The sequence below is a fragment of the Elephas maximus genome, chromosome 17 (genome assembly GCF_024166365.1).
Source record: "Elephas maximus indicus isolate mEleMax1 chromosome 17, mEleMax1 primary haplotype, whole genome shotgun sequence".
NCBI classification, from domain to species: domain Eukaryota; kingdom Metazoa; phylum Chordata; class Mammalia; order Proboscidea; family Elephantidae; genus Elephas; species Elephas maximus.
This window is the reverse complement of record NC_064835.1, coordinates 67,829,374-67,850,499: the sequence shown is the minus strand read 5'-3', so window position 1 is coordinate 67,850,499 and position 21,126 is coordinate 67,829,374. Positions and strand designations below refer to the sequence as shown.

General features: G+C 37.6%; 1 protein-coding gene across 3 annotated transcripts in view; it reads left to right on the top strand.

Annotated features, from left to right (window-relative positions):
* The window catches only part of APLF (aprataxin and PNKP like factor), a 122,511-nt gene that overhangs the window by 45,290 nt on the left and 56,095 nt on the right, over positions 1–21,126 (top strand). Inside the window, exons 3-5 of one of the 3 annotated variants that reach the window (XM_049856415.1) lie at positions 2,224–2,396; positions 15,089–15,236; positions 15,561–15,693. In XM_049856415.1, coding sequence (XP_049712372.1) covers positions 2,224–2,396; positions 15,089–15,236; positions 15,561–15,693 — 454 coding nt within the window. Of the gene's footprint in view, positions 1–2,223; positions 2,397–8,665; positions 12,748–15,088; positions 15,237–15,560; positions 15,694–21,126 lie in introns of those variants that run through there. The other 2 variants (XM_049856416.1, XM_049856417.1) reach the window with 2 other exon arrangements.

Sequence of the window (21,126 nt, the reverse complement as noted above, 5' to 3'; positions counted from 1 at the left end):
GATTCGAACTGCCAGCTTCTTGGTTAGCAGCCTAAGCTCTTAACCACTATGCCGCCAGGGTTTCCAAAAGTAACTATACTTAATGTCTACCACGTTTTCTAATAAAAAGAAATTTATCAGTGGGGGAGGGGTAAAAAGAAAACAGAAGAGCTTGCGTATTTCTAGAATTTCAAATTGTACATTTAAATTATCCACATTTAAAATAGGCCTTTTACGAACATTCTTACTTTTTTATAATGAATATTTTTGCAGTAGGAACAGAAGATTTTATCCTTTCATTCGTAATGTGTTCTACTGTTCAAACTCAAGGTTAATAAGATATATCTTAATACTTACAGATATTTTTAAGGGTTGGAATAAAAAAATTCTTGAATTATGGAAGTATAGTTAGTCCAGAAGAATGTCTCAAGGTACTTTAATGAAGCATAAATAGAAAATCTTGGAATGTTCAGCATATGTCCAATCCCAGGGTGATAATTCTCTTGCTGTGCTGGAGAGATTATCGATGTCTCCAGAAAAAATCACATTAAACTAATGCAGTAGATGGAAGGATGATGGGGGGAATTTCTCTACATTAGATTCTTATAAAAAGTCAAAGGTCTACATTAAATGTAGATTGCTGTTGTCATGCACTAAAGCCTATTTATTGTAAAAGTCAAGTGATATTGATGATGAAAAGGCTGTTTGAACTTTGGAAATGGCTGATTTCACTTGATCTTACTTGGGGTTTTTAAGGTACCTTTTCATAGTTCTTCAATAGGTCTTTTTTCATAGGTCTCGGGGGCCCTGGTGGTGCAGTGGTTAAGTGTTTGGCTACTAACCAAAAGGTCTGCAGCTTGAATCCACCAGCTGCTCCTTGGAAACCCTAATGGGCAGTTTTACTCTGTCCTATAGGGTTACTATGAGTCGGAATCGACTCAACGGCAACGGGTTTGGTTTTTTTCATAGGTCTTAGTTGTGAAGGATGAATCTAATGATGTATTGCTTGGGCAAATCTGCTGCAAAAGACCTCTTTAAAGTACTAAAAAGCAAGGATGTCACTTTGAGGACTGAGGCGTGTCTGAATCAGGCTGTGGTATTTTTAGTCATCTTGTATGCATGTGAAAGCTGGTCAGTGAATAAGGAAACCGAAGCAGAACTGATGCGTTTGAATTATGGTGTTGGCAAAGAATGTTGAATATACCATGGAGTTCCAGAATAATGAACAAATCTGGCTTGGAAAAGTACAGCCAGAATGCTCCTTAGAAGCGAGGATGGTGAAATGTCTCACATAGTTTGGACATGTTATCAGGAGGGACCAGTCCCTGGAGAAGGCCATCATGCTTAATAAAGTGAGGGCCACTGAAAAAGAGAAAGACCCTCAAGAAGATGGACTGACACTGTGGCTGCAACAGTGAGCTTAAGCATAGCAATGATTGTGAGGATGGCACAGGATAAGACAGCGTTTCCTTCTGTTGTACATAAGGTCGCTATGAATCAGAGCCGACTCAACAATACCTAACAGCAACAATAACAGTTATGGAAAGTTCTCATTATCTTTGCTAACATGGAGACAATCAGTGGCAAACATAACACAATAGATAAAATAGTTTGACTTTGAGATATATTTACTACTTGCAGTTTGAATATGGGCGATTATCTTCATAGTGGGAGTTTCAATCAAACAAAATAAGATTCCACTGTAAGGAGCTAGAAAACCGTGTTGTTTACTTGAAAGATTTGTTCAGAATCTCACTCCCTACAGTTTCTCATTTTTTAATCATAGTAAGAAATTCTTAGGAGAAGAGTTGAAAAGAAGCAAGTCATCCTCAGGGGATTAGCGAATTTTTGATTAAAAGTGGGAGATCTAATTTCCATACTGAGGATTATTTTTTTGTTTCTCTTTCCTTAGTTCATTTGTCTCTGTATTAAACAAAATGGAAGATAGTACTTTTTAACCAGTTAATTGATAAGTTTGTTTTTTCTTTGATTCCTAGAGAAAACATGTTATAGTTTTTTTGTATATACATAATAATTATTTGATTCCTAGAGAAAACATGTTATAGTTTTTTTGTATATAAATCATAATTATGGTACTTGTAAGTACCAGGTATATTAAACCTTTAAGTCTAAATGTATACTTAAATTGTTTTGATACTAAAATTTTGGGTCAGTTCTTATTTAGTTGTATTTTTATCAAAATTCTGAATTACAGCATCATTTTATTCTTTTTTTATTTGTTAGATACACACGAATCCATGTTTTTATCAGTCTTTTGGGAAGAGCCAGCTATTACCATTGAAGATAAATCTATGGCACTGGTTGAATCCTGGAGATTGTTTTTCTTTGTTAGTTGACAAGTACATTTTCCGTGTTTCCTCTACACGCTCTGAAAGGGAAATGGAATGTACTTTAAGGTAAGATTATCAGATGAAATGAGCGTAAGTAGTGGTATTTGGAATCAAATTCCTCAGCCATCCTTAGATGCTTTGGTAGAAAACATTCTAGGATTAAACTTTATTGAGATATAGCAGCTATATCATTCTTTGTGTGTGTGAGTGTGTGTGTGCGCGCACGCTCACCCACATTCGTGTAGGTTGTTTGGTTCTAGAAGACATTTGACTTTGAAAACTTATTATGCCTCAATAGTGATTTGTTCCATATATGGTATCTTTTACCATTGTGTTTAGAAAATGTACTTTCCATCTAACAGTACCAAGATTGCTAATTTGAATTTGACTACATTTTCCTCATTTTTTATCTTCTTTAATTTTATTAAGTTATTAACCTCTGACTTAGACTATGCTTGTATAATTCCTCTTATAAAAATGACAGAAAATATAGAATAGGGAAACTGAGTAAATGAGATATTAGAACAAAAATACTGATATGTAAAGTTAAAATTCATAAACTAGTTTTGTTGAACCAGTTATCTCTTGAAGATTATTTGGCTGTTTCAGCTTTTCAATTATATAATGCATAAACTAGACTACAGAAATAGAGGGACAAAATTATACAGAATATATAACAGTAAGATATCTAGAAAAATGGCCAACTATTTGGAAATTAAACAACTTATTTCTAAATAATCCATCAGTCAAAGAAATCACAAGAGAAATTAGACAATACTTTGAATGGAACAACACTGAAAACACAACATAGCAAAATTGTGAGATGCAGCTGAAGTAGTCGTTAGGGAAAAATTTATATTTAAATACCAGGATTAGAAAAGAAAGCTATAAACCCAATGATCTATGCTTCCATGTTAAAATGATAGGCAAAACAAACAAAAAACAATAACAAAGTAGGTAGAAGAAAGGAAATAATAAAAATAAGCCTGGAAATCAATGAAATAGAAAAGAGACAAATAAAGGAAATCAACAAAGCCAAAAAGTTTGCTCTTCGGTAAGATCAATAAAATTGATAATTTATTAGCAAGGCTTATCAAATGTCTTAGTTGGGGTTCCCTAGAGAAACAGAAGCAGTAAGATGGATAGGTGGATGGATGGATGGATAAATTGTGTGTGTGCACAAAAGATGTTTATTTATTTGATTATTTTAAGGAATTGGCTGACTTGATTGTAGGGGGCTGACAAGTTCAAAATCTGTAGGTCAGGCAATGGGCTTAAGGTTCCTGCAGTCTTGCATTCCACAATCTATAGGTCAGGTGATAGGCTTTAGATTTCTCTAGTCTTATGTCTCCAAGTTTGTAGGTTAGGCAACAGGAAGAGGAGTGAAGGAGTTCTGGCACAATGTCTATTTGTAGTCTGGAGGTAGAACACACCTTAGGGAAAATCTCTTTTTGCTTTTAAGGGCTTCAAGTGATTGGGTGAGGCCTACCCACACTAAGAAGGATAATCTGCTCTCCTTAAGGCCAACTGATTTAATCACATGTAACTGCTTCATAATAGCAGCTTCTCTGTTTGACCAAACAACCGGCCACCATAATCTAGCCAAGATGACACATAAAATTAACAATCACACCAAGAAAAAAATAAGTGAGGAAACGTAAATTATCAATATCAGGAATGGAAAAGGGAATATCACTACTGATTTTGCAGACCTTACAAGAATAATGAGGAAATATTATTAAACACTTTATGCCAATGAATTTAACAACTTAAGTGGAATGGACATGTTCCTTGAAAAATAAAATTTACCCAATCTGATACGGGAAGAAATAGAAAATCTTATGAGTCATATATCCATTAAAGAAACTGAATTCTCAATTAAAGAGTTTACCACAAAAAGCTTCACTAATGAACTGTTAAACTTTCCAGGAAGAAATGATACCAATATTACATCTTTTTTTTTTTAAATAGAAGAGACGATACCACCTAACTGATTTTATAAAGCATTCATAAACCTCATACCAAAACAAGACAAGAAAATTACAAGGAAAAAAAAAAATACAGGCTAATATCCTACATAACAAAACACAAGTCTAAAGCAGCAGTATGTAGAAAGGATAATACATTATAACCAAGCGGGATATATCCGAGTTGGTATATCATGCAAGTTGGTTTATCATATAAAATTGATTGATACAATTCACTATAGTAGATTAAAAGAGAAATACAATTTCAACGTTGTTGTTAGGTGCTGTTGAATCTGCAGTGACCACATGTCTAACATAATGATACGTTCCTTAGTCCTGGGCTATCCTCACAATAGTAGGTATGTTTGAGCCCATTGTTGCAGCCACTATATTAGTCCATCTCATTGAGGGTCTTCCTCTTTTTCCCTGACCCTCTACTGTACCAAGCATGACTTCCTTCTCCAGGGACTGGTCCCTCCTGATAATGTGTCCAAAGTAAGTGAGAAGTCTCACTGTCCTCACTTCTAAGGAACATTCTGGCTGTACTTCTTCCAAGACAGATTGGTTTGTTCTTCTGGCAGTCCATGGTATATTCATTAGTCTTCACCAGCGCCATAATTCAGATACATCCAATTCTTCTTTGGTCTTCCTTATGCATTGTCCAGCATTCTCATGCATATAGGGGTGATTGAAAAGACATGGCTTGGGTCAGGCACATCTTAGACATCAAGTGAAATCTTACCTTTTTCTTTTTTTATTGTGCTTTAAGTGAAAGTTTACAAATCAAGTCAGTCTCTCATATAAAAATTTATATATAACTTGCTATATACTCCTAGTTGCCCTCTGCCTAATGAGACAACACACTCTTTCTTTCCACTTTCTGTTTTTGTGTCCATTCAGCCAGCTTCTGACCCCCTCTACTCTCTCATCTCCCCTCCAGACAGGAGCTGCCCACATAGTCTCATGTGTCTACTTCATCCAAGAAGCTTACTCTCCACCAGTATCATTTTCTGTCCCATAGTCCAGTCTAATCGCTGTCTGAAGAGCTCACTTTGGGAACAGTTCCTGTCCTGGGCTAACAGAAGGTCTGGGGACCATGACCTCCAGGGTCCTTCTAGTCTCAGTCAGACCATTAAGTCTGGTCCTTCTATGAGAATTTGAGGTCTGCATCCCACTGCTCTCCTGCTCCCTCAGTTCTCCATTGTGTTCCCGGTTGGGACAGTCATCAGTTGTAGCCGGGCACCATCTAGTTCTTCCAGTCTCAGGCTGATGTCGTCTCTGGTTTATGTGGCCCTTTCTGTCTCTTGGGCTCATAATTACCTTGTATCTTTGGCGTTCTCCATTTTCCTTTGCTCCAGGTAGGTTGAGACAAAAAATTTTGCTTTTTTTAAAAAGATTTTAAGAGGTCTTTTGCAGCAGATTTGCCCAATGGGATGTATCATTTGATTACGGCTGCTTCCATGGGCATTGAGTGTTGATCCAAGTAAAATGAAATCCTTGACAATTTTAATATTTTCTCCATTTATCATGATATTGCTTATTGGTCCAGCTGTGAGGATTTTTGTTTTCTTTGTGTTGATCCATACTGAAGGATCCATACTGAAGGCTGTGGTCTTTGATCTTCATTAGTAAGTGCTTCAAGTCCTCTTCGTTTTCAGCAAGCAAGGGTGTGTCATCTGCATATGGCAGGCTGTTAATGAGTCTCCAATCCTGATGCTGTATTCTTCATATAGTTCAGCTTCTTGGATTAGTTGCTCAGCATACAGATTGAATAAGCATGGTGAAAGCATACAACCCTGACACACACCTTTCCTGATTTTAAACCATGCAGTTTTTCCTTATTCTGTTAGAATGACTGACTCTTGGTCTATGTACACATTCTACATGAGCAAATTTAAGTGTTCTGGAATTCCAATTCTTTGCACTGTTATCCATAATTTATTATGATCCACACAGTCGAATGCCTCTGCGTAGTCAATAAAACATGAACATCTTTCTGGTATTCTTTGCTTTCAGCTGAGATCTGACATCAGCAATGATATCCCCTGTTCCATGTCCTTTTCTGAATCTGGCTTGAATTTCTGGCAGTTCCCTGTTGATGTACAGCTGGAGCTGTTTTCGAATTATCTTCAGCAAAATTTTACTTGCATGTGATATTAATGGTATTGTTTGATAATTTCCACATTCTGTTGGATCACCTTTCTTTGGAATGGGCACCTATATGGGTCTCTTCCAGTCATTTGGCCAGGTAGCTGTCTTCCAAATTTCTTACCATACATGAGTGGGCGCTTCCAGTGTTGGATCCGTTTGTTGAAGCATCTCAGTTGGTATTCTGTCAATTCCTGGATTCTTGTTTTTTGCCAATACCTTCAATGCAGCCTGGACTTCTTCCTTCAATACCATCGGTTCTTGATCGTATGCTGCCTTCTGAAGTGGTTGAACATTGATCGATTCTTCTTAGTACAGTGACACTGTATTCCTTCCATCTTCTTTTGATGCTTCTTGCGTTACTCAGTTTTTCGTTCATTTAATTCTTCAGTATTGCAACATGAGGCTTGAATTTTTTCTTCAGTACTTTGAGCTTGAGAAATGCCAAGCATGTTCTGCCCTTTTGGTTTTCTAATTCCTGGTCTTTGCACATTTCTTTATAATACCTTACTTTGTCTTTTTGAGCTTTGAAATCTTCTGTTGAACTTTTTTACTTCATCATTTCTTCTTTTCATTTTAGCTACTCTATGTCTAAGGGCAAGTTTCAGAGTCTCTTCTGACATCCATTTTGGTCTTCTCTTTCTTTCCTTTCTTTTTAATGACCTTCTGCTTTCTTCATAGATGATGTCCTTGATGTCATACCACAACTATTTAGTCTTTGGTCATCAGCATTCAGACCACCAGTTGCACAATTGAAGAAAATGAAAAAAAGCCCTCAGGAGCCAAAGAACAATATCAAATATGTCCCACCTGAACTTATAAACCATCTCAAGAATACATTTGATGCACTGAGCACATCATTTCAATAAATGCATTAAAAACCTTTTTTTCAAAATTCAGCACCTATTCATTATTTAAAACAAACAAAAACAATTTTGAGAAAGAAATAGGAAAAGAAGGAAACTTCCTATAAAAAATTACAGCAAACATTACACTCGATCGAGAAGTATTGCATGTTCTCCCCTCAGATTGGGACCGAGACAAAGACGTGCATTTGCACAACTTCTCTTCACAATTGTACTGAAGGTGCTAGACAGTCCAATAAAGCAAGAAAAAGAAAGAAAATGCCTCAGATTAGAAAGGAAGAAGTAAAACTCTGTACTCATAGATGACAATACTGTGTATATAGAAAATCCTGTGGAATCTACTGAACAGAAGCAAGGCACAAAACAGTACCTTCCATTTGTATTAAGTTCTTCTGTGATATGCAAGCTGATGTATAGTGGCAGAAATCCAATCAATGAATATTTCCAAGGGAATGATTGGGAAGAAAGTATGAGGGAAATTTTTGTGGTGACATGTTTTATGTCTTGATAAGGCTGTATATTAAATGGGCATATGCTTTTGCTAAAACTGATAGAATTGTGTACTTCAAATGTGTACATTCACTCTATGTAAATTAAGCTTCAATAACAAGTTTTTATAATAATGGAAAGTTATATCAGAAATTCTTTTTGGTTTTAGTGAAATGAAATTCAATAACCATTGCTTGCTCCATTAAGGTACAAATTTTCCTCTTCTACTTTCTCTTATCACATGTGTGTAAGTAGCTACTTTTTAACCAGCTACTGAAATGAGAAGTGGACAGCGTTAGTAAAACTGAAAATACAGCCCACTTGCACAGTGCTGTACTGTTTTCAGGCTATTTTGAGTGCTGTTGCTATCCAGCTAAACGTGTTGAAAGACATAGTAAATATTTTATGTTATGTTTTGATAATTGTGTGCCTACTTTAGGGTAACCAAATTAATCACGTTATTCTGTATTAAAAAATTAAATATTCTGTGTTTAGCTTGTTAGTATAGATTTTCCTTCAGATGGTGATTTTACTTTTGGCTGTTTTTGAGTTTGTGACTTGGAAATATTCCCATGAGAACACTTTGAATGTATGATGTGCAGTTACCATTTTCAGTTATTTTGCCCTTAGCCTTATCACTCTTGTAGTAGTAATTAAAACCAAAAGATCAGTAGCTTGAAACCATTTACCTAAAATTTGACTATAATCACTATTTTTAATTGAAGGCATTTAACACATTTGTATCATTTCATATATGACTTAAAGCAGATAGGCTTCCTTTTGAAGCAATTTGGCAATTTTAGGCTCATTTAAGGATGCTTTTGCTTTTATTGGCTAAACATTTAATATTTGAGCAGACAAAATAAAAAAGAAACCTAATATACTGATACTTCCACAAAAAGGGCTATGTGTTAGAACAGATGTTAGCAATCTTTTTCTGTAAAGGGACAGAGTATACATGTTTCATACTGTGGGCCACATTATCTCTGTCACAATGATTCAGAGCCATTGTTGGAGCACAAAAGCAATCATAGACAGTATGTATTCAGATGTGCCTGGCTGTGTTTCAACAAAATTTTGTTTACAGAAACAGGTAGCAGGTTGGACTTGGCCTGAGCACTATAGTTTGCTGATGCCTATATTAGAATAAAAGTTAAGTAACTGTAACAAACAACCCCGAAATGCTGGGCATAAACAAGATAGAATTTCATCTTTCTGTCACCTGATAGTTCAGAGTGGTGGGTGGGCTCTGCTTTCATGAAGTAATCTCAGTATTCCAGCTAATGGGGTAGCCCTGCTGTCCTCAAAATAGGGCTTCCTGATTTACTCTATCGCTGCCATTTCTAGTTGGTGGGCAAGAAATGAAGGAGAGAATCCAGGAGAAGCATCTTACACACATCATTTCTATTCACATCCCACTGGGGGAAGAAAAATTAGACACATGGCTACACTGAGCTGAAAGAAAGGCTGGAAAACGTAGTCTCCAACTGGGTAGGTGTTACAGATGCTTACAGTTCAGTGCCGTTCCAACTTTGCTCTCTAGTGCAGAAATAATGTCCAGTTAGCCTCTGATGTTTAAATGCTGCCACCTGACATCCATAACTGTAGAATCCTATCATCTCTGGTGATACTAGGGAGTCCTGTTCCTTGGTAGCTTTCCCCACCACCAACACTGACCTGTTGTTGTTGTTATCATGTGCCGTCGAGTTGATTCTGACTCATAGTGACCCTATAGGACAGAGTAGAACTGCCCCATAGGGCTTCAGAGGAGTGGATGGTGAACTTGAACTGCCAACCTTTTGGTTAGCAGCCTGTGCTCTTAACCACTTTGCCACCAGGACTCCTCCAGCAACACTGACCTGTAGCAGTAGCAAACGCTGAGCTTCTTATTAGTCCCTTTCTAGTGCATACCTTATTGCTTATTGCAGGTCGCATATTCAGCTGGTGGGCTCTCTAGTCCTATGTAATAACTCCATTTAAGTATGACCACCTGTCTGAGCCTTTTGACCCTTTCTTCATTACCCTGCCAAGACACTCTGGTATTTTTACCACATTTACTGTAAGCTCCATTTTTTTCCAAGCATAAATGAACCATCTCAGCTTTATATTAAGAATAACTTCAGTTATCATTGCCAAGACCTTCGATCCTAGGTTACAGGACAGTGATATTTATCAATCCTTACATTATGCATCCTCTGGTCTAGTATCTTCAAGGTCTATTCTGGGCATGTGTAAAAGGGTGATAATAGTAGTAGCGTCAAAACCTGTCCAGCTTCAGGGGGGTGATGCAAATCAAAATCAACCCAAGGCTGATCCCTATGAGGTGGTGGCCAGATGTACCTCCACTCTCCAACCTTTGCACAAATTCTGACACCAGCCATCCCTCCCACGGCCCTCTCTACTTCCCTTCTGGATTTGATGGTCCATTGCATTGGCCACACAGAGCTCACAGACAATATTCACAGTTAAGTGGTTTATTAAGGAAGCAACAGGCTACAACTCAGGATCAGGGTCAACAGGCTACAACTCAGGATCAGGATCAATAGGCCACAACTCAGGATCAGGGTCAACAGGGTACAGCTCAGGATCAGGGTCAACAGGCCGCAGCTCAGGATCAGGATCAACAGGCCACAACTCAGGATCAGGATCAATAGGCCACAACTCAGGATCAGGGTCAACAGGCTACAACTCAGGGTCAGGGTCAACAGGCCACAACTCAGGATCAGGATCAATAGGCCACAACTCAAGATCAGGATCAACAGGTCACAACTCAGGATCAGGGTCAACAGGGTACAACTCAGGATCAGGATCGGGAAGCACGTAGGCTAAGTCTGGAAGGCTCCCCCAAAGAAGAGGGCACATCCTTCCCTTCTTCAGTGCAGGGCAGCTCTCTCAGTTCCTCTCAACTGTGGAAGCAAGCAGGCAAGCAAGCCCCTTTCGACCACTAAGGGCTCCTCTCTGCCCCCTTAGGACAGGCTCCTCTGGTCCCCTCAGCACGGGATCCTCTTGGCCCTGCCCTCTGTTGCCGCTGGCTGTGCTGCTGGGCCTCTTCCAGGCGTCTCACTCTCTTCAGCGTTATAGTCTTTGACCCATGTTAAGGCTCTTTTAGGAGGTTCCTTGCATTCTCTCTCCTCATTCTCTCTCCTTTCTTCATTCAGCTTTTGTCTGCCACTTCTCTTCTGCTTCTTCCTGTCTGAAAAACCTCTGTGGGATTGGCTGCATATATATACAACTCCTTGTCAGTTTGAAGGCATGGCCTCTCCCAGTGGGGAGCCACAAACTCACCAATCCCTTCTCGGTAGGCCACAGACACTTCATTTGTATAGTAGGCCATAGGCACCTTATTTGCATAGGCTATTGGTCAATCCCTGCAAGGTGCATACTAATCAGAGGTACAGGCTACATACAGCCCGGGACCAGACAAAAAGTATCAAAACAAGTTGTTTACAGTTTACCCAGGAAATGTCAGTCACCTGGACAAAAGTAACAAACCTTCTGGGGTAGAAAGCTAGGGCAAAGGTAACTCCTAAGGGCTTGGTGGGGGAAAAAATCCCTTAAGCTGTTTTTCCGAAGAACCAAGGCAAAAGACCACATAAAAGAATTCATTTCACCACAGCATGCTCTTCTCCTTTCTGCCAGATCCTGTAGCTCTTTAGTGAATATTTGCTTTCCTACCAAGGCAAGGACAGTACTTCCATAGTCACGTTATGATGAGTTAACCCTGGTTATTGGCCTGGGAACCATGAAAGAAGGTGGGGGCAGATCTTGAAGAGGGCAGGTATCATCATGAGAGGTATTTACCCAGGGGAGGCAGCTGCAGACAAGGGGATGCAACTATTGTCTAGCAAGAGCATTGGATTTTATTTTAGACATTTCTTGACATTATTGAGATTTTCATGTATTTTGGAACTAGGCCTGTTTCGCAGTCTGTACCACATGGAAGTCATTGTTGTATAAGCTTTACACGTATGCACTTTTTAATCTTCACAACAGTCTTTATGAAAAATGGCAACTGGTATTATCACCATGTTATAGACAAAGAAACTGAGGCACAGAACGTTTGGGACATGCCCAAGGTCACACAGCTAATATGTGGTAGGACAAAGATTCCAACCTAAGCCAACTGGTTCCAGAGCTGGTGCTCTTAATAACCACCCTCTGCTATGCACAGACACTTATGGCAGCACTCATTCCCCAAGTGAAAACACTGGAGAGTGGCTAAATCAGTTTGGTGTAGTTCCGCAGTGGAATAAAAGTGAATGAACTAGAGGAAGCTCCAGGTTAAAACAGGGATAAATCACCACACCATAATGTTGAGAAAAAGACAACCAAACAAAAAAGTTGCACATCTTTAAGATACATAATATTCATATCAAATAATGGATACATACATACTGTATAAAAATATAAGGACATGCATGGGAATAATGAACATCAAATTCAGGTTAGTGGGTACTTTTAGGGAAGGAAACGGGAGGGAGAGGAACAGAATGATGCTGGGCAAACAGGAGGTTTTAAGTATACTTGTAATTAATCTGGAGCAAATATGACAAAATATTTCTATTTGGGTGATGTGTACACAAAATTTAGACAGGTAGAGAGATAGGAAAAAAGAAAAAGAAAAAATATATATTCTGTTCTAATTCTGCATGTTGAAATATTTAAAAGTTTAAAGGATAGGAAAACCTATGTGCTTTGTGAGAGTTGTTGCAGCTGTGATGCCATGATAATTTTTTTTCTTCTAATCAGTTTAAGTTTAAGCACAGGCTCTGAACAATTAAAAAGAAAAAAAGCTTGTCTTTTTTTTAGGTTTTCATTTTACTGTGGAAACCCTGGTAGTGAAGTGGTTAAGAGCTCAGAAGCTAACCAAAAGGTCAGCAGTTTGAATCCACCAGCCACCCCTTGGGAACCCTGTGGGGCAGTTCTGCTCTGTCCTATAGAGTCACTGTGAGTTGAAATTGACTCGACGGCATGCAACAACAATATACTGTCTCATATAGTACTTAAATTCAGCTTAATAAGTCTCAACCATAATTGACTCAGTAAGAACATATGGGTCTATATAAGTCAACTCCAGTTTGTTCATTTTTTACTCCTTTTGTGTTTGGAAACCCTGGTGGCGTAGTGGTTTAGTGCTACAGCTGCTAACCAAACGGTCAGTGGTTTGAATCCACCAGGCGCTCCCTGGAAACTCTATGGGGCAGTTCTACTCTGTCCTGTAGGGTCACTATGAATTGGAATCGACTCGACGGCAACAGGTTTCGTTTTGGTTTGTGTGTGTGTGTGTATTTATTTATGGGATTATTCTGCTAGAAGTGTGTCAAAAACCTACTTTTTTGAAAAGTCAAAATAAGAGAAAGCCAAATGAGATTAAAAAAAAACAATTTTATATTTTATCTAAGCAAAATATAGCCTGTCTCATATAGAAACATCAACATTACTTTTGTATTCCTATTGCCTGTGCAATAGTGGGTGTTTAGTAAGTGTTGGTTTCTTGAATGCATGAATAAAATATTTGAGAATATCAGAGTGATATTGTGATAAGTATAGCATAATTTCCTTGTAGCTGAATTTTATTGCTGGTAAGGAAGTATGATATTGTCTCTCTAGGAAGATTATTTCCTGTATTATAAGAAACTCTTGAGGAGAAGTAATCTTTTATTGAGTTGCACTAAATTACTGTTTTTTCCCCAAATTGTTAAAGTTCTTAGTACTTAGAATCCACGTAAATAGCTAGTAATTTTCATTACTATTTAAATATGAAAAAAACAATAAAAGGTTGATGAAAATGCAATTATAGTATGACAATATGCAAGTCAGAATATATTTGTAATTTTTTTAAAACTTGTAGATCATATTAGTAGCATGTTTTGTATTAAAGATACAAAAATGAGTAACGTATTTGATTATACTTTGGAATATGTTTTGAAGATTTAAGAATAACTATTTTCAAAACAATCTTAAAAAAGAAGAAAAAAATCAGAGGACACACACTTCCCAATTTAAAAACCTACTGCAAAACTGTAATAACCTAGACAAATGTGGTATTGGCATAAGGATAGACGTATGGATCAATGGAATAGAATTAGAGTCCAAATATAAACCCTTACATTTTAGTAAATTCATTTTTGACAAGGGCACCAAGATAATTAAAAGAGGAAAAAATAGTCTGTTCAACAAATCGTGCTGGAACAAGTGGATATCTGCATGCACAAGAATGAAGTTAGACAAACTACTTACATTACATAAAAAAATTAACCTAAAATGGATGAGAGACCAAAACATAAGAGCTAAAACTATAAAAATATTAGAAGAAAATTTAGAAATAAGTCTTTATGACCTTGGATTAGGTAGTGGTTTCTTAGATATGACACCAGAATCACTAGCAACCAAACAGGAAAAAACTAGGTAAGTTGGATTTCATCAGAGTTAAAAACTTTTGTGTATGAAAGGATATTATCAAGAAAGAGAAAAGACAGTCTACACAATAGTAGAAAATATTTGAAAGCCATATATCGAATAAAGGTTTAATACCTAGAATATATAAATTACTTCTATAACTCAGCAGCACAAAGACAGACAACCCATTTTAAAAATGGACAAAGGACTTGAATAGACTTTTCTCCAGTGAAGATATCCAAATGGACAATGAGCACGCGAAGAGATACTGAACATCATTAGTCATTAAAACCAAACCAAAACCAAGCCTGTTGCTGTGGAGTCAATTCCACTCATAGTGTTGTTGTTAGGTGCCGACTCATAGCCACCCTGTGTACAATAGAATGAAACAGTGCCCAGTCCTGTACCATCCTCACAATCGTTATGCTTCAGCCCGTTGTTGTAGCCACTGTGTCAGTACATCTCACTGAGGGTCTTCCTCTTTTTCGCTGACCGTCTACCAAGCATGATGTCCTTCTCCAGGGCCTGGTCCCTCCTGATAACATGTCCAAAGGATGTGAGATGAAGTCTTGCCATCCTTGCTTCTAAGGAGCATTCTGGTTGTACTTCTTCCAGAACAGATTGTTCATTCTTCCGGCAGTCCATGGTATATTCAGTATTCTTCACCAACACCACAATTCATAATCCATACAAACAACAACATATGTATATATATATGCTTTACTCTAGTGTACTATAATCTGGTTTTTTATTTGCCAAGTTTGAGAAAAGGAACACAACTCACCAGTCACAGGTACTCGGGAGAATCATACTGATAATGACATTGTTAGGCAGCAAAAGTGTTTTAAATTTAATTTAAATGATTAATAAAATAATTTTTATTTTATAGAAACAGTCAAATGCTTGAAGAAGATAATGTGTTGGATGAGACATCAAAAACCCCCTTGATTCATTTGCCTGATGGAAAAAGTAGTGCCCCACAGCTGGAAAAAAGCACGGAAATAGCCAACACCCCAACTATGACTACAAAGAGCAGGGTGAGAAATTAAAGATGCCATCCATTTTTAACATGTTCCTTAAGTTATTTTGAGGAGAGGAAAGACAACGGGAATTAGACATAATATCAGGACAAAATTGCTAGCTTTGACTTGCATTTTCTGTTTTTAAGTAAAGCTCTAGGGACTAGTCTAATACTTCAATTAATAAAAATAATATATTTCTTTCTTTGAGAAATTTGACTAACCCAATTCATCATAGTTGCAGATGGATTTTTTAATGGTAATTTTCTGCAAAGTAAATAATTTTAGAAATTTAAGGATAAATGATTATTTTTAGTAATTAATAAATAGGTGCATTTTTAGTCTGTTGTAGAGGAAAGTGGAGACTTCAGTAAACAGCAGCCGAATCTTGCCCAGAGGAAAAGAATTCTTCCAGCTTGGATGTTAAAAGAAAACCTAAGTGACCAAACCCTTTCAACACCAGTCAACAGTGGAGGTAAGTTTTTGTTTTTGCTAAGGCTAAGAATTTCAAGAAAACATTGGATAGAATTTCAGAGTTTCTCTGAACAAATGCAGATAGAATAGAGGTTAGATAACTGTATAATTTAGCCTAAAACTTTTTTAGATGTGTACATGAAGTTGAATTTTTAAACATAAGCTATTTTATGCCATTAATGAAACACCATCTTGCTGATTTTTTTTTTTTTTTAATTTAACATACTCTTTTCGTCTCTTGGAGCTCTGGTGGCTCAGTGGATAAGTGTTTGTCTGCTAACCAAAAGGCCAGCAGTTCGAATCCACCAGCAGCTCCTTGGAAACCTATTAGTTTCTTAGGGCTGCTGTAACAAATTACCACAAAGTTGGTGGGTTAAAACATCAGAAATTAATTTTCTCACAGACTGGAGGCCAGAAGTTGAAAACCAAGGTGTCTTCAAGGCCAGGTTCCCTCTGAAGGATCTAGGGAAGAATCCTGTCTTGCCTCTTCTAGCTTTGGCAGGCCTTGGCATTCCTTAGCATATAGCTGTATCACTCCAGTCTCTGGCTCTGATGTCACATGGCCTTCTTCCCTAGGTATATCTCTCTGTGTCCTCTACTCTTCTTATAGGGATAGCAGTAATTGAATTTAGGGCCCGCTCATCAGTTTCTCATCCAGTATGGCTTCATCTTAACTAATTACATCTGCAAAGATCATATTTCCAAATAAGGTCACGTGCTGACATTCCAGGTGGACTTGAATTTTGGGGAAATACTATTTAACTAACTGAAGTCTGTAATGCTAGACTTCTGATATTAATACAGATTTTCAAACAAACCCGTTGGTGTCATAGGTAAGCTAAAAGGCCGGCCAGCACAGATGAGAGTCAGCCTGGCCCATTTTGAGCCAGACCCCTCCAGGTCAATAAGAGTTTTTAAATTAATTTAATTAAATAAAAAGTGCCAGGCACACAGTGTTACGTGCTGGGGGATTCAAAGAAGATGTGGCCTCTGCATATCTTGCAGTGATTTATGTCTCATGTGGGTGTTCCCACTGGTTGAAGATATTTAAAATGTTCACTATGACTTCTTATTTAGGCAACATTTTATGTATTTGGAGGTAATAAAAATCTACTTAAGCTAGTTTAATTAAAGGGAGTTCATGAGTTTAGTGAGGGTTGCTTTCCAAACCCAAGTATAGGAAGTATAATCAGGTCTTAAAGGAAATGGAGCTATCAGGCAGCTCCTCCCTTCTTCCCTTCTCTGAATACATCTCTGTTTCTCTCCCTTCCTTGCAAAGGCTGCTCCTTTCTGCTCACCTGTGACATTGTGGCTTTGGCTTGCCTCACTTCTGACACCAGCCCTACTCTATCGTCCTTACGCCTTCACTGCCACTGTGTCACTGGGTCTCTCAATTCCAAATTTTCAGATAAGAGAGTCAGCCTGGCCTATTTTGAGCCAGACCCCCCCCCCCCCGCCCCGCCCAGGTCAAGGTTTTCTAAGAGGGTGTGGTCAGAAAGGAAATGATGGGTATCTCTTTACATATATATGTGTGTGTGTCTATATATACACATGTAAAAGTTGGTCAAATGAACATGTAAATAGTTTTAAAGCCTTGTTAGTTCTGTTATATAGTACTACTTTTTTTGAGAATTTTAGTAATAGACCTGGACATTCAGTGTTAGAAATAGTAATAAATAGAGCTGCGGTACCAAAGTATTTTTTAAAGGTTTTCTACTTTAAAAAAAAACTGACTATGTAGGAGAATAGACAGACTTCTCAAATGTGAACACTGTCATTTAAATTTTTTTGTGAAAGATTTCAAAAATAAAAAGTATATATAATCAGCCCCCATATACCCCTCACAGCTCACTAATGCCTAGGATATCCATCTTCAGGTGTTACATTTCATTTTGACAACTTCCAATTTTCCTAGATTCGTACTTTGTACATTCCATGTTCCAATTATTAATGGATATTTACAGCTATTTTTTTCTGTTTTTGAGTAGTGCCACATCAGCAAATGAAGGTCCTGAAAGCTTGACTCTAAGGTTAACTCTACTTTGAGGAGGCAGCTCTTCCCCAGTCATCTTTTGAGTGCCTTCCGACTTAGGTGGCTCACCTTCTGGCACTATATCAGAGAATGTTCTACTGCTCTTCATAAGGTTTTCACTGGCCAGGTTTTTTAGAAGTAGATTGCCAGGTCCGTCTTCCTAGTCTGTCTTTGTCTGGAAGCTCTGCTGAAACCTGCCCACCATGGGTGACCCTGCTCTTATTTGAAATACCAGTTGCATAGCTTCCAGCATCACTGCAACACACAAGCCAAGACAGTACAGCACGCTGACAAACGGACAATCATAGGGTCTGCTATGTTGGGAATGATAACTTGAAGAGGAGTGGTATCACATTCATCATCAAAAAGAGCGTTTCAAGATCTGTCCTGAAGTAGAACACTGTCAGTGATAGGATAACATCCATACGCCTACAAAGAAGACCAGCTAATATGGCTAGTATTTAAGTTATTAGTTCAAATTGATGGGGAAAGAATGCACCATTCAATAAATGATATTAGAAAAATTAGCTATCCTTTTGGAAGAAAATAATATTAGAGCATTACCTCATACCATAATCAGAAATAAATTCCCATTGAATTCATAAACTTAATGTAAAAATTAAAATTATTAAGGCACTTGAAGAAACTACAGGGAAAAAATTTTTTTATTACTTCTGGGAGGCTTTCTTAAGATGATAGGGCACCCAGAAGCCATAAGGGAAAATTTGATGGATTTATATAGTTAAAAATGAAACAAATGTTTATATTAAAAAGACACTATAAACAAAGTCAGAGCCAAATAGCAGACTGGCAAAAAATAGACTGGAAGATAGTACCTGCTGCACGTATAAAAAGGTTTTAAAAAAATTGTCTATCTAGTAACAAGAAGAAGGTAAAAACTCAGTAGAAATTTTGGGCAATGTATGTTGACAGACTACAGAAGAATGAGTACAAATAGCCAAGAAATCTATGACTGTACTGTCAGATAACCCAAAACCCAGTGCTGTCGAGTCGATTCCGACTCATAGCGACCATGTCAGATATCATGTACTGTCAGATAGGGAATGTAAATTCAAACAACCAGATACTGTTGTTTGTGCATAAAACTCATCAAAATGTAAACCACTGACAATATTCAGTACTAGAGAAATGAGTGTTACTGAATATTGTTGGTGGAAGTATAAACTGGGATAACTTTTTTAAGTAACATGACAATATCACTTCAATTTTTAAACCTATGATATACTTTGATTTAGAATTCTAATCCTAGGTGTTTATCCTACAGAAATAATAGCATTTATACTTTTTAGCTCTGTGTGTGTTTACATATACATATTTGTTAAGTATGTTTGCTTAAACAGGAAAAAATTGAGAAGCACACACATCAAATTGTTAATATAGCTGTTAGGAATGGCTCCTTTGGAGGGTAAGATTGGATACATAGATATTTAATGATATTATATGCATATAGTTAAGCTATCATTCATATAGTATTAATGTAACAGTTCATACAAGTAAATGCAATTAATAATAGTTAAAAATAAAACCGACTTGTATTACTAGTTAATTCATTTTATATATCCACCATTTAACTGTGCCTCCCTTAGATTTAGAAAAATACTTGATATACCACTGTCATGGATTGAATTATGTCCCCCAAAAATGTGCATATCAACTTGGTTAGGCCATGATCCCCAGTATTGTATGGTTGTCCTCCATTTTGTGATTGTGATTTTATGTTGAAAGGATTAGGGTGGGATTGTAACACCACCCTCACTCAGGTCACCTCCCTGATCCAAGGTAAAGGGTTTTTCCCTGGGGTGTGGCCTGCACCACCTCTTATCTTTCAAGAGGGGAAAGGGAAGAAAGCAGAGAGTTGGGGACCTCATACCACCAAGAAAGCAGCACCAGGAGCAGAGCACGTCCTTTGGAGACGGGGTCCTTGTGCCTGAGAAGCTCCTCGACCATGGAAGATCGAGGACAAGGACCTTCTTCCAGAGCTGACAGAGAGATTCTTCCCCTGGAGCCAACACCCTGAATTTGGACTTGTAACCTACTAGACTATGAGAGAATAAACTTCTCTTTGTTAAATCTATCCACTTGTGGTATTTGTTATGGCAGCGCTAGATGACTAAGACAACCGCACAGAAAGACTGAGCCAGTTAAGCCATTTACTTTGTATACTTTTTGTGAATAAGAGTTTAGCAACAGTGTTAAAATGGCTTCTTCTATGCAAAAAGAAACTAGCTCTGATTCCTAGAAGGAATGTTCGTAGTAGAGGATTTAGAATTTTAAAGAATTGAACATTTCAAATATGTATACACAGTATATAAAACATACATATTGTGTCTGTGTGTATAAATATGTGTGTTGCATTTTATGTATGTGATACTTGAAACTTAGAATATGATAAATTACCATTTTGGCAGAAGCCATATCCTAACTTAGTTTATGTTTTATGGTTCTTAGCACAGTAAGCAATGCCATTCTTCATTATTTTCTCTTGGTTTGACTAATGTGTAACTGCTGTAGCTGTTGGTCATTTCCTGCACCAAGCTGTACACTTCTATTCAGTCCTACTTCTGACAGTTTCTAAAATAATATGAAATGCTTCATAATTTAGTTTCATGATGAATATTTAAATATTCTAGGCAATTTTCAGTTATTGGAGTAGTTTATTCATAAGTTTCTATAGATAAATATTTTAATTATGTTTCTGTTGATTTTCCCCTTTGATAATACAGACAGTATCCTATTAGTATGCCTTTCCTAAACTTAAAGGAGTGTTATTTCAGGTCACTTGAGTATTCCCTAGAACAGAGATGAGCAGGGGTTAACAAACTTCTTTTGTAAGGAGTCAGAGAGTATTTTAGGCTTTGTAGGCCATGTGATGTCTCTGACGGCTACCCAGCTCTGCCTTTGTAGTGTGAAAGCAGCCATACCAACAAATGAAACCCACTGCCGTGGAGTGGATTCCAACTCATAGAGACCCCATAGTGACCCTACAGGGCAGAACAGAACTGCCCCATAGGGTTTCCAAGGTTGTAGATCTTTACAGGAACAGACTGCCACATCTTTCTCCCCTGGAGTGCCTGGTGGTTTCCAACTGCCGACCTTTTGGTTAGCAGCCAAATGCTTTAACCACTGTGCCACCAGGGATTCTGGAAAGCAGCCATACATAACATCTAAATATGCAAGATACTCTGCTAGACAGTTTATATATCTTACCTCATTTACTTCTAATAACTCCATGAATTATTATAATTTTCTAGATGAGGAAACCAAAGCTCAGAGAGGTGACAGGAAACAGTAAAGGGGTGGAGCCCACAGTGGAATCTTGGCCTGGCTGACTCCAGGGCTGGAGATCTTGGCCACTGTGCTGAGTAATACTTTGTGAGATTT